The sequence below is a fragment of the Pan paniscus genome, chromosome 11 (genome assembly GCF_029289425.2).
Source record: "Pan paniscus chromosome 11, NHGRI_mPanPan1-v2.0_pri, whole genome shotgun sequence".
Taxonomy (NCBI): domain Eukaryota; kingdom Metazoa; phylum Chordata; class Mammalia; order Primates; family Hominidae; genus Pan; species Pan paniscus.
In genome coordinates, this window is record NC_073260.2 from 12,310,825 (window position 1) to 12,334,997 (window position 24,173).

General features: G+C 44.3%; 1 protein-coding gene across 16 annotated transcripts in view; it reads right to left on the reverse strand.

Moving 5' to 3' along the window:
• RALGPS1 (Ral GEF with PH domain and SH3 binding motif 1) overlaps window positions 1-24,173 on the reverse strand; it is a 309,604-nt gene that overhangs the window by 178,726 nt on the left and 106,705 nt on the right. For all 16 annotated transcript variants that reach the window (XM_034929086.2, XM_055117597.1, XM_034929081.3 and 13 more), the window contains one exon: window positions 9,941-10,024. In XM_034929086.2, coding sequence (XP_034784977.1) covers window positions 9,941-10,024 — 84 coding nt within the window. The remainder of the gene's footprint in view (window positions 1-9,940; window positions 10,025-24,173) is intronic.

Genomic DNA, 24,173 nt, shown 5'->3' on the forward strand with positions numbered 1-24,173 from the left:
ATGGAGAAACCCCATCCCTACTAAAAATACAAAATTAGCCGGGTATGGTGGCGTATGCCTGTAATCCCAGCTACTCAGGAGGCTGGGGCAGGAGAATTGCTTGAACCCAGGAGGCGGAGGATGCGGTGAGCTGAGATCACGCCACTGCACTCCAGCCTGGGCAACAAGAGTGAGACTCTGTCTCAAAAAAAGAAAAAAAAAAAAAGATTCATCCATGTCTTTATATGACTTGATAGCTCATTCTCTCTTTTTTGGAAGAATGCTATTCCACTGTATGGATTTACCATGGTTTATTATCCATTTACCTTACCTAATGAAGGATGATATCTTGGTTACTTCTGATTTTCAACAACTATGAATAAAGCTGCTATAAACATTTGTGTGCTGTTTTTTGTGTGTGGATATAAGTTTTCAGATCAGCTAGGTAAATACCTAGGATTGCAATTGCTGGATTGAGTGTCTCATTTCACATTCCCACCAGCAATGAATAAGAGTTTGTGTTGCTTCAGATCTTTGACGGCAATTGGTGTTATCAGGGTTTTTTGTTTGTTTTATGTAGACATTCTAATAGGTATGTAGTGTTTTGTGTTTCCCTAATGACAAATAATGTTGAGCATCTTGTCATATGTTTATTTGCCATCTGCATATCTTCTTTGGTGAGCTTTCTTCAGATCTTTTGCCCATTTTTTAATTGGGCTATTTTCTTATTGTTGAGTTTCAAGAGTAAATTTTGGATACAACTCCTTTATCATATATGTGTTTTGCATATATTTTCTCCCAATCTGTGGTAAGTCTTTTAATTCTCTTTACCATGTGTTTTGCAGAGTGAAAAAAATTTAATTTTCATAAAGTTCCAACTTATTTTTTCTTTGATGAATTCTGCTTTTGGTGTTTTATCTGATAACTCATTAACAAATCCAAGGTCATACAGGTTTTCTTCTACGTTTTCTCCTAAAAGTTTTATAGTTTTGTCTTTTACATTTAGGCCTATGATCCATTTTCAATTAATTTTTAGGAAAGGTCTAAGGTCTGTGTCTAGGTTCATTTTTTTTTTTTACATATACACACAAATATTTAAATTCTTCCAGCACCACTTGTCCTTTCTCCGCTGAATGCCCTTGTACCTTTATCAAAGATCAGCTGACCATATTTGTGTAGGTCTATTTATCAGCTCCATCGACCTATGGGGCCAATTCTTTCGCCAATACCATGCTGTCTTGATAACTGTAGCTTTACAATAAGTGCTGAAATCAGGTAGAGTGAGTCTTCCAATTTTGTTCTTTTTCAGTATTGTGTTGATATTTGTAAAACAGCTTTCTAGGATTTTGATTGGGATTGCACTGGATCTATTGATCAAGTTGGGAAGAACTGACATCTTAACAGTATTGAGTCTTCCATTCCATGAAGATGGAGTATTTCTCTATTTATTTAGCTCCACTTTGATTTCTTTTATCAGTTTTTGAGGTTTCCATATTAACAGAACCTGTACATATTTTGTTAGAGGTATATCTAAGTTTTATGGTTTTCTTGGTGATATTGTAAATGGTATTGTTTGTTAACTTCAAATTGCAGTTCCTCATTGCTGGTCTAGAGGAAATCAATTGACTCTTGTATACTGGCCTGTGTCCTGCAACTCTGCTTACTCACTTCTTAGTTCCAGGAGTATTTTTGGAGATTTCTTTGGAATTTTCTATCTAGATAATCACGTCACCTATGTATAAAGGTTGTTTTACTTCTTCCTTTCCAATCTGTATACATTTTATTTATTTATTTTCTTGTCTTACTGTACTAGCCAGGACTTGCAGTAAGATGTTGTACAGAACGGATAAGAGAGCACATCCTTGCCTTGTTCCCAGTCTTAGGGGGAAAGTATTCAGTGTCTTACCATTATGTATGATGTTGGCTGAAGGACTTTTGTAGATGTTCTTTATCAAGTTGAAGAAGTTCTGTTCTATTCCTAATTGGCTGAGATTTTTTTTTTTAATTATGAATGAGTACTGGACTTTGTGAGATGCTTTTTCAGGTCAAATGATATAATAATATGATTTTTCTACCCTAGCCTATTGTACAGTGGATTACATTAATTGATTTCCAATTGCTGAAGGAGCCAAACACACCCGGAGCATAACCCCAGTGGGTCATGGTGCTAATAAACTTTTAATACACATAACCTATTATTAACACTATTATTGTTATAGTGGTATAGCTAGCACTGGCATTTAGCTACTGAGGACTATAATATCTGGGACATGCCACAGCGGAATTATAAAAAAACAGAATAGTTATGAACACAACTTTATTCAGTTAACCAACCATGAAAAAAACAATCAAAGAATAAAACAAAGTAAAACAACAAGAAAAATCCAGGTTTAAAAATACTACTATTTCTTATGAAAAATCTACTTTTGCCACAAATTTCTCCTAAGTCCATTCACAGTTTTCTTAGAAACCAAGAGTTTGAAAGCATCTTAGAGGTCCCATCTACTCCCTGCCCTGACAGCTGCATGGTGTTCTACAGTAATAAAGCCCTTGTCTGGTCTCTGCCTCAGCCTTCATGGTTAAGAAACTTCCTTATATTAGGAGGAGGCCAACTGCCTCCCCGTTTCCATCCCTTGGGCCCTGCACTTATTGACCAGGCCCCATAGATTATGCTGAATCCAGCTTCCCCATTAAGAACTCCTCAATTGCTTGAAAACCTTGATGACCTTCTCCCTGAGTCTTCTCACTCACAGATCCTCCACCTATCCCTGTATAACATGTTTTCCTTCCCCTACTCTTCTAGTCACTGTAATACTTACATGCCACTCCTGTGTGATAATTCCCACCCTCACCCCTCATGTGAGGCACCCAGAACCAGACGTAACTGTCCAAGAGTGGTCTGGATAAAGCTGAGAAAAGCAAGATTACTACACACATACTAGAATGCCTAAAACACAAAATAGCTGACAATATCAGTTGCTGGCAAGGATTGAAGCCACACACTCATTCATTGCTGGTGAGAATACAAAATGGGACAAACACAATCTAGCTTGTGTTCCTAGGTATATACCCAGCTGATCTGAAAATCTAGCCGAGTGCGGTGGCTCAGGCCTGGAATCCCAGCACTTTAGGAGGCCGAGGTAGACAGATCACGAGGTCAGGAGTTCGAGACCAACCTGGCGAACATGGTGAAACCCCGTCTCTACTAAAAATACAAAAATTAGCTGGGTTTGGTGGCATGCACCTGTAATCCTAGCTATTCCAGAAGCTGAGGTAGGAGAATCGCTTAAATCCAGGAGGCGGAGGTTGCAGTGATCTGAGATCACGCCACTGCACTCCAGCCTGGGCAACAGAGCAAGACTCCGCCTCGGGGATAAAAAAAAAGAAAGAAAGAAAACTTTAGTACACACACACACACACACACACACACACACACACACACAAATGTTTGTAGCAGCTTTATTCATAGTTGTGAAAACTGGAAGTAACTAAGTAACTGAGATGTCCTTCAGTAAGTGAATGGATGAACAAACCATGGATGGTAAATCCATACAATGGAATATACACATACAAAAGAGCTGTCAAGACATATAAAGTAATATAAAGACATGGATGAATGTTAACTACATATCGCTAAGTGAAAAAAGTCCATGTGAAAAGGCTACATGTTTATGATTCCACGGTAGAGACGGTAAACAGATCAGGATCTGGATTGCTATCTTCCCCTCCACACCAATCCTGCCTTCTTCCTTGGGCAACTTCAACATCACTGCAAATGACCCTGGCCTCAGATCCCTTGAGCACTTCAACTTTAGCAACTAGACCTCCCTATCACCTCAGCCACCTCTTTCTTCTTGATTTCCCAGACCTGCTCTATGTCAGAAAATTTCGGTTCCATCTGGGGCTACAATCTTTAAACATTCTAGTCCTTACTCTCTCCTTGACCCCCACTGTGTCAGACCTTTCCTCTCACCATGTCCTGGATTCCCTGGCAGCCCTTTTCCTTGGCATCCTTTTCCTCTTAAGCAGACCAATCCCCTATCATTTGTCACTTCAGCCTTTTCTTTTCTTCTGAGACAGCGTTTCGCTCTGTCGCCCAGGCTGGGGTGCAGTGGTGAGATCTCGGCTCACTGCAACCTCCGCCCCCCGAGTGCAAGTGATTCTCTTGCCTCAGCCTCCCAAGTAGCTTGGACTGCTGGTGTGCACCACCACGCCCAGCTAATTTTTGTATTTTTAGTAGAGATGGGATTTTGCCATGTAGGCCAGGCTGGTCTTGAACTCCTGACCTCAGATGATCCACCTGCCTTGGCCTCCCAAAGTGCTGGGATTCCAGGCTTGAGCCACCATGCCCGGCCTACTTCAGCCTTTTCTTTGCCACTAGTTTAACTTCCCTTGCATCTTGACCCTTCCAAAAAATCTGCTTTGCCAACCCCTAAGGGGATGGGTCTAACCATTTGCTCTTCCATGTACCTACTCCTAGGCTGAGAAGTGCAACTAGAGAAAACCACCTACTACCTACATGCACTGGGGCCACTTAGAAAATCACAATCTCTATTTCATCTGGGCCACCATCACTGCCCAAGAGTCTTGCTGTATTTCCAGAGTCAGCTCTCTCTCCTTTCCTGTGAAGCAGCTTTTTTCAAGCTTTCCCCAAACCCATCAATCTTCTCGCCCCACTCCTTCCCCCTTTCCCTCCCATTTCACTGACGAAGAAAAGCCATCACTCTCCTTGTATTGCACCTACAAATGGGTCTACATCTGCCCCTTTCCTTTCTGCTGACTCATCTCTTACACTGAAGAGGCACCCAGGTCTTGGCTTCTTCCACCTTTTCTGAGACTTTACCTCATTAAGTACTTCCTCCCTCTCCTCATCTTTAACTTTTCCAGGTCCACTGGCTCCTTCACATCCTTAAGGATCTGCTCACTTCAAAGAAGAAAAAAGCATGCAACCACCTCCCAGGACTTTTTTGACTCCTCCACTCTCCAGCCACTCCCTTCTCAGCTCCCCTTGGAGCCAGTGTTGTAAGAATCACTTACACCTGCTCTCTTCATTGCCTCACATCTACCACTCAACCTGCTACATCCCTGCAAAACTGTCCTTGCTGCTAAAATCAAAGGACGCTTTTTTAGCCCTGTCTTAGAAGACTCATTCTGTAGCATTCCCTCATTTCTGAAACACTGATTTCCAGATACTGCCCTTTCCATATCACCAAGTGTTCTGCTCCCAGGTTGCTCTCTCTCTGCCTCCTGTGTGGCCTCCTCTCCTCTGCCCATCCCTTAAATGTCAGCAATCCTCAGGTACTCACTTGGGCCTCTGTTTCTCCTTGGATGATTTCACTGACCCCAGGCCTTCAAATGCAGGTGACTCCAATATTTGCATCTCCAGGCTGGACCTTTCCCCGACTTCCAGACTCAAATATCCAATGACCTCCTGCATACTTCATCCCACATGTCCAAACCTAACTCATCTCCAACTCTCAAAACTGCTCCTCCTTTGTGTTCACTGTCTCAAGGATGGGACTGCCCAAATACCAAAAGAGGACCCTCTTTTACTCTTCTCTGTCATTTCCCTCCATAACCAATCAATCACCAAGGGCTGTCATTTTGTCTTCTAATATTTTCTTGTGCCCAGCCAGTTTACAGCTCCAATCCCTCACTCACATTGAAGGAACAGACCCCACTCTGGCCTCCCTAGCTCCTGCACATGCCTGTCCTCTGGTTTCCCCGTCCTAGCACAGATTCCCCTGGACTGGAATCGCCTCCATCATGTTTGCCTCCTACACTCGACTATGAGCTGACAATGGCAAAGGCGACAATTTGTTTATTGTTGACCCCCTGAACCAGCACAGAGCCTATTACATATTCAGTCAATGACTACTGAATACATAAATGAATAAAACTAGAGTGATGAGCCTCATATAAAAGGGAGTATTACACAATGAGGAAAGAGTAACTGTTTAGAGATAGCATGTGGAAGAAAGGAGAATGCTAACATTGTCTCCCAGCCCTGTGATAAATTAGGTTTGGAAAAGCAGAAGTTTCTATTAGAAAAGTGTTCAGAAAAAAACAGAAGGCCCCTTAAGCAGAGGAATTCACCAGCTATGTAAATTTGAGCAAGTTGTTTCACTTTGCAGAGCCTCAGTTTCTTTATCCATGAAATGAGTGTAAAATATCTATCTCATTAGGCACGTGAAAATTGAATTAGATAGCACGGGTAAAATGCTTAGCATAGTATCTGATTCAATAAGTTCAGCATTAATGCTCAATAAATGTTTTTAAAATAGTTTCAATGAAAGCCAAGAGGAAGCAGAAACATTCAGTCACTAGGCTCATGAGCATGGGAGTTCAGAGGGCAGACAGGACTTGAGAGTGACAAGGTATCAACAAGGTATCAACTTGGGGAGAAAGTTCAGAGCAGACTGGAAGAGTACAAGAGAAAAGAAGGTCTATGATAACTATCTGTCTTCCTTTCTGGCCCTCATCCATAGCTTCTTCCTTCCAGAACACCCTGATTTTCCTTGAGGAAATACCCCTTCTCCATTCTCAGTCCATGTGGCCTAGGCCTACCACCTCTCCTCCACAGGAAGGCCTGTTTCCAAGACCTGGCCAATCAGAGCTTCATGTCTTCCTGGTCACAGTGATTAGATCATAACAAACAAGATAGGCCACAAGCCAGGGCAATCTGAGCCACTGAGTCTCAATTCCAGGGCATCAGATAGAGCTACTGAAAAAGCAGCAGGTCTTTTCTCCTGAGGTTGCCCTCGGAATATGATACAAGCCTGGAAGTGTTGCTAGCCATCCTGCAACCACAGGGGGAGGCTACCTGAGGTAGAACCAGCTCAGAGGAAAGCAGAACCTGGAGGTGGAGAGAGCAAGACCAAGTTCAGATGGTACTGTCCCCACTGCCTAGATTCAGCAATATTTGAAGTCAGTATCTCCCTAGATTTAGTTATTATACAAAAACCATGAAGCTCTCTTTTGTGCTTACCTGAGTTTGAGCTGGGGTTTCAGTCATTAGCAACTATAAAATGTGTCCATGAGACAAGTTGGAAACATTTGGCCCTGTCCAATCTCCATGAATAGAAAAAGGTCCTGAGACCCAAAGAGAGGAGGGGCCTTAAAGCAGGTTAGCAGCACGGCCTAGACTAGAACCACATTTCTCCCAATTCCCTCTCCACCTTTTCCAAAATTTTCAGCATCTTTGTGATACAAGGCCAACCTTGCACATATGCCCAAGCCTGTTGGTCTGGTCTTAACCTTCCTTTCAGCTCATAGCTCCTACTACTCTGCCCCTTTGTTTAAGCTTACATGGAATGTTTACTAAGTGTCAAGCACTGGGGTAACCCGTTTATATTCATGATTCTTGTTTAGTCTTCAAAAACCACTTAAAATGATTCTTCCTGTTTTATAAATGAGGACTATGAGGCTGAGAGAGGCCAAAAGCCAACCCAAGATCATACAGCTAATAAGTTGTTGCGATAAGACTCACACCCAGGCCTGTGGGATTCCCTGAGACACAGCTTCTCAGTCTATTGTCCGCAGACCCATAAATGTCCACACATAAACTCCCAGAAGGCAGTGAACACCCTAAAATTAAATGCAAATTTGTATATCTCTGCAGTTTTCTGGAGGAACATTCATATGTGATACTGTCAGATTCTCAAAAGAACCCAAGACCCAAAAAAGATTGAGAACTTCTGTGCTACACAGGGTATTCCTTGGGGTTGTAACATAGGCTGGCTCATAAAAGACCTTTAGTGAACTTGGCCAAACTCTTCCACCTCAGCCACTCTATGAGCAAATCCCAAGGGACTCGGATCCCACGGAGAAGCAGGCAAGCACTAGCCACTGGGTTTCTGTTTGGCCACAAGAAGCCTCAAATCCCCTGGCAACCTCCTCCCAATCAGCTGATCTTCACATTTCTCTTTTCTTCTCCCAAAACATTTGGATGCTTACTACATGCCAGACATTGTGCTAAAGCTCTTCATATTCCATTTGTTCTTCATAACAACAGTGCAAGGAGAGCACTACTATTATTCTCAGTTACAGAAAAGAAAGCTGAGGCTCAGACAGGTAAGTGACCTGCTTTCTTTTATTTGGAGTCTGATGAGTGTTGTTCTCACACATAAAATTCTGCCAGGAAGGGACGCCAACGAGTTCATCCCAAAGAAGGCAGCTCCAATGGCTGACCAGGCCTGGCCTCTGGCCAATTTTCAAACCAGAGCTACCAGGGCTATGTCCAGAAGCTGCTGGCTCTCCGAGTGGCTGATAGGCCAGCAGGAAGACCATTTCCCAGAGCACTGTTTGAAAAAAAATGTGACTTTGCTTCTGGCTCATTTCATCACTTGGTCTGAGCTGGACACAACACAATTGTTCACAGAATAAGCCACATCGCCTTTGCCAAGTTGACCTGGCATCCACATGCAAAGCAGATTACATCAGAGCCCCAGCAGACCCTCCTCTGGGAGCTCTGTGGCTGGTCAGAGGTGGGGACTGAGTTGGCTCCCAGTCAAATAGTTTTGTTAAGGAAACTATGAATTCCCTGACAAAATTCTCACACTTTTTTTGTTTTTAATTAAAGACTAAGCTCAGTTGAAAAGAGACGATTTTTCAAAACAAAGAAGAAAGAAGCAAAAGACTTTGGAACTTCTCTTTTCAAAACAAACAGTGTGCAGCCCCTACTCCAGATGCACCTAGGTCTTTCTTGGTTCCTACTATATCTCATCAAATAATAATAATGCTAATTCGAGCCTCAATCTTCAAACTACAAGCTGGTGCCTTTCTGAGGATCCCGCTGGACTTGGGGTGGAAGGTCAAGGCTGGAGAAGCCTGGAGAGGGTTGAGCAACAGTGATGCACAAGACCAAGCATTTCTGAGAGAGAAGGCCCAGCTGGAGAGAGGGCCCAAAGGGAATCCAGGCCCCATCACCCAGAGGGCCAGTCATACATACTACGCAACCTCTAGGCTACTGGCCTCATTAGAAACCAGAAAAATAAGAATGAAGGAAATCTGTCAACAGTACAATTTGGGGTTTTGGTTTGCATGCTTTCTCCTGAAGATCACACAGGTCTGGCTGAGAAATAAGACACCCTACCTCCCTCAGTTGATCCAAGTCTCCAATCATCATTCCAGATCTTCATACCTGGAGCACAGGTTCTTGTTGGACCAAGTCAGTTTAAAGTAGTGCAAGGCCAGGGATCAGGCCATCAGGAATTCAAGAAAATTCAATTTAAAAAGTACTTCCTGAGCACCTCATCTATTCGTTCCATATATTGTTAATGAGGGTCTATGATATGCCTGACATTGGGCAAGGTGGTGGGGGACACAGTAATGAACAAGATAGACATGCTCATGGGGCTCCCAGGACGGCAAGGAAGGTGGAGACTACAGAGTTATACAACATGAGGACAAATTAGTAAAGGATCACAGGGAGCACAGGGTACAATGTGGGGATATGTGACCTCACACAGGCTGGGGATTCAGGGAAGACTCCCCAAAGAAATGACATTTAGGCTGAGATCTGATTGGAAGTTGAACAGGGAGGAAGGATTCTGGGCTGTGAAGACCACACACATGGAGCCTGACAGGAGAGAGATAAGGTATATCAGTAAGAGAAGGAAGGCCAGGAGGAGGGAAAAGAGATGAGGCTGGAGGAGTGGACAGAAGCGAGATCCACCATGCTGAACCTTGCAAAGCATATTAAGGTACTTGAACCTTAGCTTAAGTGAAACTGGAAGTCACTGAAGTGATTTAAGCATAGGAAAGGTATGTTCAGTTCCACCTGCTCTGTGAAAATGGACTATAATGGCACAAAACTGGATAAAGGTGGGGGACTCATATGAGAAGCTGGATCTGGGGCCAGCTGGGAGCCTGGGAGACAGCTTTGGCAGGGGGCTCGCAGCCTACAGGGGACAGCAGCAGATTGCTCTCTGGATAGGCACATGCAAGGGGTGTTGCTTACCTGGTTAAACCTCCGGGTAAAGGCCACAACGTTAGGGGCAAGACTGTGTTTCTCCTTCTTACTCCATCCACAGCTGGCTAGTTCCTAGGAAGCACAGAATGAATTTCAACAGTGATTCTAGTTGGGATGCAAAATACACCAGGGGCATTAAATGGGAACATGAGCATGCATGAAGGTGGGAAAGGGCTGACACCTTGGCTGTTCCCATCTTTACCAGGTGGAAGAGAAGGGCTGGGTTTGTAGGTGACGGTGCAGCCTGGGACTACCAGAAATGAGGATAACTGGATTACTTTTCTCAACAACTCTGGCCATGTTTCCCAGGATTTCTGTGCCAAAAGAAATCCACTGCCACTCTGCCAGCTTCTCTAAGACCAGAAGTCCTTCTTACAATGCAAATTGTCTGAGGGGGCACAGAAATGTTTTAACCAGCAGAACTCATCCCCACATAGTTGTGATGCCAGGGCTCCATTAAAAAATCTCAGATTTCACTGGCCACATGACATCATCCATTCCTGGTGTGAGGCAAAGTCTCAGTCCAAGCCTACTGCAATCAGAGAAGCTTCTGGTATGACCTCAGATTCTGTCCTGAAGTTGGCCCCTCCAATCCCTCATGTAACCAAAAGCATGCAGAAGGAAAGGTCCCCTTTAATATCTTGTTCAGGGGCCTTGTCTCTTTTTTTCCACTAGGTTTAGCATTATAATTTGAAGAACTGAATTATCTAGATTTTATTTATCAGTAAGGCTGGCTCTTAGCCAAGGGATAAAAGCTGGACACAATAGGAGCAATCTAATGGGATTACTTGGTGCTACAAAAAAGGACCAAGGAGAAGCCATCATCCAAATGCCCAGCATTCTCAGTGTGTGCCTTGTGGAGCCCTGAAACAGACTAGAGGAAAGGTAGCAAAGGTTGCAAATTCTGAAATTCTCCACCTATAAGTTACAAGACTGCCTTTTAATTCCTACCAGGCCTCAGTATTACTAATAACATTGGTTTTTTGCCATTGACCTAGAGTTTTCATAAGATCTTTAGTGAGAGGCAGCTGCCCAGCAGCTACAATAGATACAGATCAGGGGTCTCCTAGGAGAGCAGGGAGGGGAGCAGTAGGAACAGCCCAGGACAAAACTGGCCACTAGCAGTCACGTCTGAAGGGCCACGCCTGTCAAACAGACCTTAGGACCTGACAATCAGCCACAGACAGGGGCTTGGTGGGAGCCTGGCTAAAGGCAACAGCAGCTCCTGGTCACAAGATGAATGCCCTGGACTTAGGAACACAGAGGAATCAGCCAGAGGCCGAGACACCTCCTCCTGGTGCCTCACTTCTGTCCTTAAGGTCACCCACACAAGAGAACACAAACAACCTGGAGCCTGCCATGTCCTTCACACCCTCACAACTTAGACTCAAGTAATAGCAATGACAACAGAATTCACTGGTGCTACCATTTAGCAAGAATTCCCCACACAGCAGGTGCTGGACAGGGCACCTCACCTATGTCATCTCATGTAATTCTCACCACATCCATTTTAATAAAGAGGTTTCTTTCTCTTGGATGAATATTGTGACTCTACTTTTCAAAAGCAGAGATGAGTCTCTTTAAGTTGTAGAAGTTACAGCTGTTTACTATGATTCTTCTTGTTCTGATGACATATATTTGCACTTGGTTTCTTTTTTTAATTTTTATTTTTGTAGAGATGGGGGTCTCACTGTGTTGCCCAGGCTGGTCTCAAATTCCTGGCCTTAAGCGATCTTCTTGCTTCGGCCTCCAAAAGGGCTGGGATTACAGGCATGAGCCACTGCACCCAGGCTATGTTCGGTTTCAAATGTATGTTTGACCTACCTCAGTTACATGTACTATCTCCCTCTCTTTAAAACACATACTTGAATCACTTTGCAAATATATGTTATTATTGCCCTTTTAAAGTTTGTTTGTGAAGACAAAGGCCTCTCTCCCCAGTGAATCACAAAGCCAGTCCTGGAAAAGTATGGGTTTATAACCAAATATAAAACCCAACTCATAAAACTGATGTTTCAGGACTGAGGCACGGTTGTTGCCCAATTTCTAGCTGATAATTGCTCCCTTTGTATTTTTCCTGAATTTTCAAATAAATAGCAGAAGTCGTGTGTGTGTGTGTGTGTGTGCGCGCACACGCACATGTGCATGCGTGAATTTAATACAGACTCTGTGGTCTTATTTCCACACCGTAATAACTTCAGACAACACCCAGAAAGGGAGCAGTGTGGACCCCAGGGTCAGATCCTGGCTGGCCACACACCAGCTGCACAATGCTTATCTTCTTAGAACTTCCAGTTTCTCATCTTAAAGTGGGTATGATACTATATTTATCTGTGAAGCTCATTATAACAATTAAATTAGATTAAGACATGCAAAGCACCTAGCACGTGACAGGTACTTGATAAAGGTTACCTGCCTTCCTCTTCCCAGGGGCACGCTGCTGTTAAGCAACAAGGCAGTATTCAGACTCAGCTTGAACGCCAAACGTCTTCTTTTTCCCACACCATTCTCTCTTTACTGTCTTGAATTATTAACAAAATCTATTATTATTTCTCTTTCATTTTGCTGATATCATGCAGGCAAGAACCAGTTGGTACTTAATACATCTTCCCTAAATTTACTTGGTTTGAACATTTCTAAGACCCTAATTCAAAAACTCTATGTGGAGTTATTGGGTTTTAACAATTTCCTAAGGAATCTTTAGCACTAGAATGCATGTAACATTTAAAATTAACACATCAGCAGAGTAAAACATTATGTTTGAGAAGTACTTTGATAAAATGGAAGGAGCAAAGGATTTTGAGCCAAAATATCTTGCTCTGAATCCCACACCATGTCACTTATTTCCTGGGAAACACCAGACAAATCACCTCTCTCGGCATCAGTTCCTTCAGTACTAAATATGAAGATGCTGTAGCTAACCCCATAGAATTGTGACGGAGACTGAAGGACGCAGAGCCTGACAAGGGAGGTGACATGCGGGGCACAGGGCCTGGCTGGCAGTAGATGCTCAAGCAGCCTCTGTTGAATGAATGAAGCATGAGCACTCCTCAGTGTGAAGACCTCCCAAATTCAGCACAGAAGATTTATCACAAGGTCAGAAGAAGTAAGACCATTCTATCTGTGCTAAAACAAGTACTGGGCCTGACCGCTTTGGCGCAGTTCCTCTTCTGTGTTTGGTCTTACAGGATTACAAGAGATTCCATCCGTGTTAAGTGGGTTTAGGAAAATGTGAAGTAATAGAACAAAACTCTTCCAGTCACTAATGCCTAAAAAAGGTCCACACTGTGGAACTTATTTGAGTGTAATTTAGTTAAAATTGACCAGAGGAGACAAGGCTGATTCTAGAAGGGAGACAAGGGTTTGGGATGAGACCAGTACAGCCCTGGTAGCTCTGTGTCTGTGGTGAGCCACTGCGCTGCCCAGGGACTGTCGCACAGCCCTTCCCATGGGCACTGAGGCCCACATCTTGCCCAGACGGTCCCTGGCCCTGACTTCGTGGCTGAGCTGACTGGATGTGAGGAGACTAAGAGCCTGTGCAGTCCTTTACCAGGTGCTGCTGAGACCTTCCTCCTGTCACCAGGGTGTTCCTCAGGCTCATCAGGGAAAAACAGATGCTATGAGAAGAAAACTTCCTGCCACCAAACTTAAATGTCCTTGCATCCTCTCCCTCCTTCTGGCTTTAATGAAAGAGGGGCTTCTTTCGCTCTCTTCCTGCCCCCATCCCACCCCTCTGCCTTCTCAGAGATCTTACTCTGATGCCCTCTGTCATCCCTGTACCTTCCACGTCTTCCTCTCCAATTTCTCCTTCCTGCTAGCATTTTAACATGCATTAAGCTTCTCCCATTAATATTAATAACAATAAAAAACACCTCTCCCAGACCCTGTCCCCTCCAGCTCCTGCTCACTCTTCTCCCTTGCAAGAGAACGACTTAAACTCACTCCCCTCTCCTACCTGCCTTCCCTGCTCTCTGCTCCCCTGTAACTGTTCCTTCCCCTAAGACAACTTCCCAACTAGGAAATTAGTGCCCCTTCACCGGCCGCTCTTGGCCTCCACCATATTTGTTGTCCTCTGCCTTGCCTTTGCACACTGTGTTCTCCTGTTGTCTCCCCACCTTTCGGGCCCCTCACTCTTAGTCTTATTTTCCGGCTGCTCTTTTCTTTTCTGACACAATCTCCACCTCAACTTGTCCAAGGTCATCTTCTACATTCTTCTATATTTCTCCCTAGAAGATCACATATACTGACTGTTGTGGCTTCAACTACATGTCTGTGTCCAGCCCAAGTTTCTCTCCTGAGCTCCCGTCCAAGATAGCCAGGTACCTCCTGGCCATACCTTCTTTGGCATCCACAGACAACTCAAAATCAGTGGGCCCAGAACCAAAGGGGTATCTGACCAGCTGCCTTAAATAAAAAACACGTTAACAACAAAAAATTCATTTAGACATTCATCTGACAGTCAAAGAAGAATGTTTATCACAAAGACACTGTGGAAATAATCCCTAACTGTGCAAAAACAACTTAGTCTTAATACCCCCACCTGTAAGCATTCCTAGGTGAAAGCAAGAATCAACACTGGTTTCAGCCGCCCCTGCAAAGCTGCTCTGGGCCACCCCACCATGAGGCTCACTCCACTAGCTGCCGGTTTTGTGCTTAGGGGTCTGGGAGTCAGACGCCTTGAGGTGAGCTGAGAAAGGCCCAACCCTGACCGTGTCTGGAGTCCATCAGGTAAGGCCTTGGGAAAGGAGACTGGGGAGTGGTGACAAGTCCTCTCTGAAGACCCCCACGGCATCTAGGCCATCGGGCCACAGGAAGCTGGCGTCAGCACATGGCCCTTCCACGTGTGCCTAACTCTCACTGCAGTCATCTCCAAATCACGTTCATCAAACGTGTCCACATGGAAAATGCATTGCCTCAAGGGCAAGTCACTACAACAGACCTCAGGACCACTGCCAGGCTGGCACCAGCCAACAGCACATCACCACTGTGCTCAATGGCTTTCTTCTTCCTCCTCCCTCCATGTTTCTCCCACTCTTCCCATCCTACCCTCTCACAGGAAGGAAAAAAAAACAACAGGAAAGACCTGCCAGATTTGCTTTTATAAATCATCTTCAGAAGAACTGGTGGGACAATTACACACCTAACCAAAGGAGTTCTGAAACACCCTGGGAGATAGGTGACCCAGTAAGGCAGTCAGGGAGACAGTGCCAGTTTTGGGGACCTGACCAGAGTGGGTCTGACTGGGGAGTAAGGCATTCAGGGCCTAGACTCTTGTGACAGAGTTAAGAATGGGCTAAGGAGATGGGCAAATAAAAGAGAATGGCTGGCGTGTCCTTCAGGGACTTCCATGCCTTGTCACCCACAAGGAAGTCTACATTCTTCTCTATCTATATTCACCCCAGGAGACCATATATACTGACTGCTGTGGCAGTAGCAAAGGTGCATGATGTCCACACCTTCCTTGTGTGGAAGTTGGGGGTCTAGAGGCCCAAGCAGGAGTAACAGAATTCCATGAAAGCTACCCACCTGGGATCTGGCAGAGGGGCTGGCTCTGGTCTCAGGAGTGAGCTCTGAGGGCACAAGGGTCACAAAAAAGAGGCCACAGCATATAGTAGTTAAGGACTTACATGGACCAGGGCTGATTCCCTGGCTGTGTGACCCCGGACAAGTCACTTAAACTCTCAGTGCCTGACTTTCTGCATCTGAAAAATGGCATTAATAATAGCACCTCCTTTGTAAGGTAGTTATAGGAATTGAATGGGCCGATATTTGCAAAGTGCTTAGAAAAAAATGATACATTGTAATATTTTTAACGTGCTTATTAAATTAAATAATGCTCAAAGGGGAAAGGCAGCGCTGAGCAGTGGGTGCAGGGGCTGAAAATTCAGGCCAGGAGAGCCCCTGGAATCAGATGGAGGAGGCACACAGGACAGCAGACCCTGGACAGTAGGACTCCAATGGTGCCAGGATGAGAGCCAAGGCCCAGCCAGAGGGAAGCACCAGCAAGATTTATTGAGCACCTACATTGTGCCAGGAACTGTGCTACACACTCCACAGAGACCATCTCATTTTATCCTCACAGAACCCTCACAGTGGATATGACTGCTCTGACCTCCAATTTCTAAATGAAATAATATGTAACAAGCAGGTAATTTGTCCAGACCACACAGGTAGTGGATGGTAGAAGTGATGGGAGCCCATCCTCACCACAGCCAGAACAGAGCTGCAGGCCTTAGCCGGGGCTCCGGCAGGCTTGCAGCCTAGAGGAGAACTGGGTGACATGAAGGCATAGACCAAAGCAGAACCTGTGCAGCCTTCTGAGAGCACCACACCTGAGTTAGGGCCAGCCCAAGAATCGGGCTGCCATGGCCAGAATGGGGCATAGTGCCTCTGGCAACACAGGCAGGGCTTAAAAGACAAAAGGGATAATAGGATCCAGAGTTAAAATGTCTACAGATGCATAGGGAGCTCCTCCAGGGGCAGAGACTTAGGGATATCTAGAATCAGTGTTTACTGAGTGTTAAAATGGCCTGCTAGACTCTGGGCTAGGGGACTTACACGCTGTAACTTACTGAATCCACAAACAAGACGATGAGATAGGCACCAATTGATGGATGAGACTATGAGGCTCAGAGAGATTGCCACATGTCTAAGGTCACACGGCTAGTAAGTGCTGGAACTGGGATTCAAACCTCAGTCTGATTCCAGAGCCCACGCTCTACATGGTGTCAGAAAAGTCAGAACTCACAACAATCTGAGACTACAAAGCAGGATAAGGGAAGCAAAGAAGCTTCTTGGTTCTTTTAGGCAGCAAATGTGCCATAGTTTATGGATATGCTAACTGGGGAGAATACGCATCTGGTCTGTTTCAGAGAAGCCTCATCCACTGGTGGGTGGGGGTCGCATCCAGTACCACCAGTTCTCCCCTCAGTAAAATCTGCAGTTCCAGCAGATCCTAATAGTTATTAACAAAATATAAATGCTCGTATTTGTATATATTTCACTGTAAACACAATCAAATATCATCTTTTTCTATAACTCTTAATGAGACCATGAATCAAATATGTGAGAGAACAATGAAGTTAGTCCATGATTAAAAACAAGTTTCAAAAGGGAGAAGCTGATTCCATCACCTGTGTCTGCGACAAACCCAAAACCACCTACAACTGGTGCCATATTAAGTTCAAAACAGGTTGTGTGTTCAAATGACACCTGACATACGCATTTGCCTAACATCACTCCCAAGACCCCTCTGACAAAGCACAGAAGTAAAAGACAGACCTAAACTAGGAAGAGAATGGAGTGGAGGGCACTACTACCCTCGTCAAATGAGAGATTTCAACACATTACTGGAGATCAGCACGGATTTTGATTAAACGAAAACAGAAAGTCTCAAGCTAGACTATGCCAGGAAGGGGCTACAGAGGTGGTGAAGTCAGGCTGCCTTGGGGGACCTCAGAAAGGCTCCTGGCTCAGAGTCATTAAGGAACAATAAACAGAGGACAAATGAAAGGTCAGTGTACTGGACACTGTCTCAGCCAGCACCCCCACCCGCTGCCTGCTAGCATCCACCCCCGGGCAAAAAGTGGGATGGGAGAATTAAAGGCTTCCATGCTGGAACCCACAGAATAAAGGTCGCCTCGTTTTGCTGACAGTTAGAAAACTGCACCCTGCATGCCAGTCCCCACCCTGTCATCCTGCAGTGTGGGCAACCTGCTGTGTCTTGCCCAGGCCACTTGGCTATCCCAGGCAGACTCCCCTCAGGAGAAAAGCCAGGGGAAAAAAGTCACAACACCTACAAGCCACCAGGCATATGAGTGAAGCCAACAGAACGGAAGGAAAACCAAGGTAATAAATGACAATGACTTTGGAAGAAAAAGAGACAAAAACTTAGAAAAAACCCCTCTAACGTACTTAGACACTGTTAAGAAAAGGAAATGCAACAGACTGAAAAAACATTTTGTAAAACAAATATGTGATAGAAAAGAGACTTGTATATAAAATATAAACTGTTACAACTCAACAATAGAAGTCAAACAACCCAATTGTGATGGTTAATACTGTGTCAACTTGATTGGATGGAAGGATGCAAAGTATTGATCCTGGGTGTGTCTGTGAGGGTGTTGCCAAAGGAGATTAACATTTGAGTCAGGGGGCTGGGGAAGGCAGACTCACCCTTAATCTGGGTGGGCACTATCTAATCAGCTGCCAATGCGGCTAGAATCTAAGCAGGCAGAAAAATGTGAAAAGACTACACTGGCCTAGCCCTCCAGCCTACATCTTTCTCCCATGCTGGATGCTTCCTGCCCTCAAACATCGAACTCCAAGTTCTTCAGTTTTGGGACTCGGACTGGGTCTCCTTGCTCCTCAGCTTGCAGACAGCCTATTGTGGGACCCTGTGATCGTGTGAGTTAATACTTAATAAACTCCCTTTTGTATATATATCCTATATATATATATATATATATAATTAGTTCTGTCTCTCTAGAGAACCCTAATACACCAATGTTTTTTAAAAAGTAAACCACATCTGTAATCCCAGCACTTTGGGAGGCAGAGGCAGGAGGATTGCTTGAGCCCAAGAGTTTGAAACCAGCCTGGCAATATAGTGCAACCCTGTCGCTACAGAAAATTAGAAAAAAAACAAAAAACACTTAGCCAGGCATGGCGTGCTTGCCTGCAGTCCTAGCTACTCAGGAGGCTGAGGCAGGAGGATTGCTTGAGCCCAGGAGTTCAAGGCTGCAGTGAGCCATGATCATACCACTACACTCCAGCCTGGATGACAGAACAAAGACTGTCTCAAAAAAAAAAATGCAAAGAAAAGATTTGTTCATACACTTTACCAGGAGGACGCGTGGATGGCAAGTAAACACAGGGGAAGGTGCTCTATGTCATTAGTCAGTAGGGAAATGCAAACTAAATGACAATGGACACCACATTTAATTCAATCATCGCAAAAAGCACACATAAGTGACAATACCAGGTGCTATGGAGGATCAGAACAGCCATTTAGGAAAGCAGGTGGGCAGCTTCCCATCAAGTTAGGCACACACTTATCAACTGCCCCAGCAATCTCACTGGTAGGCCCAGCAATCCCATTGGGTAGGTATTTACCCAATACCAATATATGTCCACAAAAAACTTGTATGTGCATGTTTATGGCAACTTCATTCTCTATTTCCCCAGACTAGAAACAACCCGGATTTCCACCAGCTGGTGAGGCGATGAACAAATCATGGTACAGCCATATAATCCAATACTACTCAGCAATAAAAACACGAATGACAGAGTGACGCATACATCAGCGTACACGAATGTCAACAGTTTTATACTAAGTGAAAGAAACCACACAAGAAAGTATTATGATTTGACTTACATGACATTCTGGAAAAGGTAAACATGACAGAGACAGGAATTAGATCCTTGGTTGCCAAGGACTGGGAACAGGAGGCAAACTGGCTACAAAGGGGCACACAGAACTTTTGGGGTTGACAGACAAGGTCTCCACATGAGAACACTCATTCTTCACAATCACCAAACTGTTTACTAAAATGGGTGATTTTTACTGGATGTAATTAAACCTCAATAAATACGACGAAGGAAAAAAAAGGAAAGAGTCCAACCATAGAGCATTGCAAAGGAAGGTCCTATAAAAACAGCTGCGCAAAAGACTGGAAAACAACTAGTTCACACTGGAGCAGGACAAAGTGCTGCTGAAGGGAAGCCTCTGGGGAAATATAAAAGCAATTAAAAATATAACATGAATCAACATATAATACATACCCAGTATCAAGCAATCAATGGATTAAAAGAGAAGAAAATCTACAGGTCTTGTGAGGCATATTCTCTTTTGAATGGCCCAGGGTTACTAGGGAATGAAACACAATCCTGGCATAGTACTTGGCTTGACTATGTGTAACAGTTATGTAGCCATAATAATAAGTGTTGTTTGATGGTTTTCAACTTTAAGAGTCCACCTAAGGAAAAGTGAGATGAGTTTGGTGAAGCTCATTAATTAGGCAATGTAAAAGTATAATCAACAGAAGGTGGGCAATGGAGAACCGGAGGGAAAGCATAGGAAGTGAGCGGTCACAAGATACCACACAAAGCTGGTGAAACAAGAAATTCAGGCTTTGGTGTGCCAAATAAAATTCCAAAAGTAACCAGCAGAAAAAACAGTTTAAAGAGTGTACCTTTGGGGAGGGGACTGAGGTGAAGGTTTTTCTTCATAAGCTTTCCTGTACTATTTATCATGTACAAGATCACTTGGAAAAAATAATTTTTAGTAGATGACATATTACACATTGTAAACCTTGTAAAAAATATATTTTGAAGTTGAGTAAATACTCTAAAATATGCCTAATTTTTATAAAGTCATAACCTACTTATAACCTATCAGTGTCAACATTTATAAATAACACAAAGTTTTCACATGACCACTAGGTGCTTCTGTCCTTTTTTTTTTTTTTTTTTTTTTTGAGACAGAGTCTTACTCTGTCACCCAGGCTGGAGTGCAGTGGCACGATCTCAGCTTACTGCAACCTCCGCCTCCCAGGTTCAAGCAATTCTTCTGCCTCAGCTTCCCGAGTAGCTGGGATTACAGGAGCCCGCCACCATGCCTGGCTAATTTTTGTATTTTTTAGTAGAGACAGGGTTTTGCCATGTTGGCCAGGCTAGTCTCCAAATCCTGACGTCAGATGATCCACCGACCTCGGCCTCCCAAAGTGCTGGGATTACAGACGTGAGCCACCGCGCCCAGCCCTGTTTCTGTACTTTTTGATGGAGTAGTCATGTGAAAATCATGACCAGCTGGACCTTAGGGAAACACACCTGTCCTACAGGAGAGCTGTTAAGGCTAGAATCAAGTGCATGCAGGTCCCCTGGTAGCAGAGGGAGGGAGCATTAGCACTGAGGGAGTCAGAAAAGCTCATGGCTGGAGGGGAACTCACTGCCAGGCACTGTCCCAAGCCCTCCCTGGAAGAAGACCAGCTGCAGTGAAACATGAAAGAAAAACAGGAAGGAGAGAAAGACAAAAAGAACAAGGAAGCAAGGAAAGGGGAAGAAAAATTGAAGAAAAGAAGGGAGGAGGAGGAATAAAGGGATTAAGGGCAAGTGGGAAAGGAAGAAGAGAGAGCCATCTAAGTGCCAGGACTGTGCTGGAAAGGTTCCACAGTGAGTCAGACCGGGTCTTGAAATTGGTGTCTGCTCCAAGCAGGGACAGACAGGAACATAAATTACCACAACTCAAGGCCACAAAGGACAACTGGACTTTCCGGCTTTATTTCCCAAGGTTGCAGTCCTAATAGACATTGCCTAGGTCCAAGCCTTCTGGGAGCTGCCAGTGGACTGAGGTATCTTTAGTTCTTTCTTGGACGATGATGGTGGTGGTGGTGATGATGATGATGATGATGATGATGGTGTTTGAAGAAGGGAAAGGGTTGATATGAAAGCATAAAGGAGGAAGGAAGAGAAAAAGGAAGAGACAACAGTGATTGGCAGTTTATAAAGCACATCTACATTCATTTATTCACCAAAATTAAAGTATGTTTTAGGAAATGCAGCAGTGAACAAACAAACATGCTCTTACTTTCATGGTGCTTACCTTCTACAGGAGAAGAGAGATTTCTAAAGAAATCATAATAAGTCAGAAGATAACTCCTGCGAAAAAGCATGAATGAGGATGAAGGTAGGAATATTCGGAGGGGATGTCTCAGCAGGCCTGTCTGACAAGCTGGCATGGAGTAGAGACAGGAATGAGGTAAACGAGCATGCTCTGCAGGTATCTAGGGGAGGAGGGTCCCAGGCAGAAGGAAGTGAAGTGCACGGGTCAAGACCCTGATTCAGGAACACCATGAGATATCTGAGAACAGCAAGGTAGCCCATGGCTGGAGCAGAAGGAGCCTGGGGAGGATTGGGAGAAGAAACAGTGAGACAGGACAGGGGTGGGAGGCCAGGTCCCAGCCTTAAGGGAAGGTAAAGAGTGCAATTTTTTTTTTTCTGCATGGGATGGGAAAACAACGTAGGGACTGGGCAGAGGTGGCTCCCCAAACCCTCACATGGAGTGTTTGGTAGGCTGTATTGCCCTGATGCCATGAGGGAGAGCATGGCAGACAGGGCCCAAACCCTTTAAGCACCTTCTACTATACTAGAATCAAGTTTGGTAAGTGCATGGGATATTTGCATTTTCTTATGTGAGAGCAACTCACTTTGGTAATTTGAAATAAATACCTGTTAAGGGCTGTGTGTGTGGAGAAAGGGAGGAGGCAGGATGGGCCGTGGAAGAAATGAACATGAGGGCCTCCCGAGGCCCCAGAACCCCTGGCTAGACAAACCACAAGAGGGGGAAAGGATCACTGTGGAAAAATGGTGCCTCCAGTGAAATCAGTATACACATATATGTACTCACTGAATAAGCAGAAGCAATTTATCTTTCTCAGCTTTCAGGTCATACTAGTTTCTATAGAATAACAACTCATTTACAGTCACTACTGTTTCATCAAATCCTCAAGCTACCATCTGCTTGGAAAACATACAGACTTAGGGTCAGGAAGATGATGCAAATTTCCCAAAACCTTCCCTCTCCAGCCCTAGTACTACATAGCTCTGCACAATTAGAACCAGCTGTCAACGCAGGGCAGCAGCCAACTGCAACTCTGTGAGCAGTCTCCTGTCCACGTGACAGAGAAAGAGCCCGATTAGCGGACTGAGAGCAGCCGCCAGCAGCTCTGCTCACAAGATTAACAAACTGGGACTAGGCCCACAGGGCCACATGTTCATTCCACTCTTACACTGGGAATTATGTTCAATTCCCTTTCTCCATATTCTTGGGAAATGTTTTTTTCCAAATACATCATTCAGATGTTCTCTTTAAAAAAAAAAAAAAAAAAAGAAGAAGAAAAACTTTTCTTTTTTTTAATTAGGGACCTAATACATGTTCATTACAGAAAACCTGCATGATACAGAAAGCCCAATGAAGAACTTTTTTTAAAAATCTGAATGCCTTTTTTTTTTTTTTTTGAGACAGAGTCTCCCTCTGTTGCCCAGGCTGGAGTGCAATGGTGCGATCTCAGCTCACAACCTCCACCTCCGGGATTCAAGCAATTCTCCTGCCTCAGCCTCCCGAGTAGCTGGGATTACAGGCGCACCAATATGCCCGGCTAAGTTTTTGTATTTTTAGTAGAGACGGGGTTTCACCATGTTGGCCAGGCTGGTCTCAAACTCTTGACCTCAAGTGATCCACCTGCCTCGGCCTCGCAAAGTGCTGGGATTACAACTGCGAGCCACCAAGCCTGGCCGGCAGGGTCTTATTACATTGCTTAGGCTGGCCTTAAACTCCTGGGCTCAAGCAATCCTCCTGCCTAAGCGTCCCGAGTAACTGGAACTATAGGCAGATGCCACTGGGCCTGGCCTCCAATGAAGAAAATTTAAATTACCTATTAGCCTTAACACTCAGAGAAAACTAAAGTTTACATTTTGGTTTATAATAATGACAATAAAAACAATAACATTTACTGAGGACACTTTCTAAGTGTCAGGCACAATGTCAGTAATTTTACATATATTTATCCATTGCTCCCTGAATTCTCACAACACCCCTATGAAATACGTACTATTATTGCCCCATTTTACAGATGAAGAAATAGAGGCATAGCTGGAGAAGTTCAACAATTTGCTCAAATCCTCATATGTGTTCAATATGAGAGCCAGGACTAAACCTAGGCCTGTTGCCTCTGGAGCCTGGACCCTCAGCCACAGAGCACATCCATGGCCAGTAGCTATGCCCACACTCACAGGTGCAGGGGCACACACATGCACACACACTGGCTCTCAACTGAGCTCATACTATAGCTGTGGTTTTATAATCTGCTTTTGTCCTTAATACATTACAAACATTTTCTCACATCTGCCCACCCTTCCTTTTTAGAATTCCTGTGATATACACACATGACATCTCCTAGAAACAATTCATCACATTCATCTTCCTTTGTTTTTGCTCTGAGTTTCAGAAGAAAATTGTAGTTTGTCCCTTAATTTATTACTTTGGTTTTCTGCAATCTCTAACTTGTTGCTCACTTTTCCCATTGCAATTCATGTGTCTCAGCACAGTTCAATCTTTCTTAATGTTGATCCTCATGTGCTGCAGGGTCATCCTGACTATTGCTGGGAATACAAAATGAAATTTTTGGAAGTACCTGCTTCACAGGAAGGTGCAGGCTCTGAC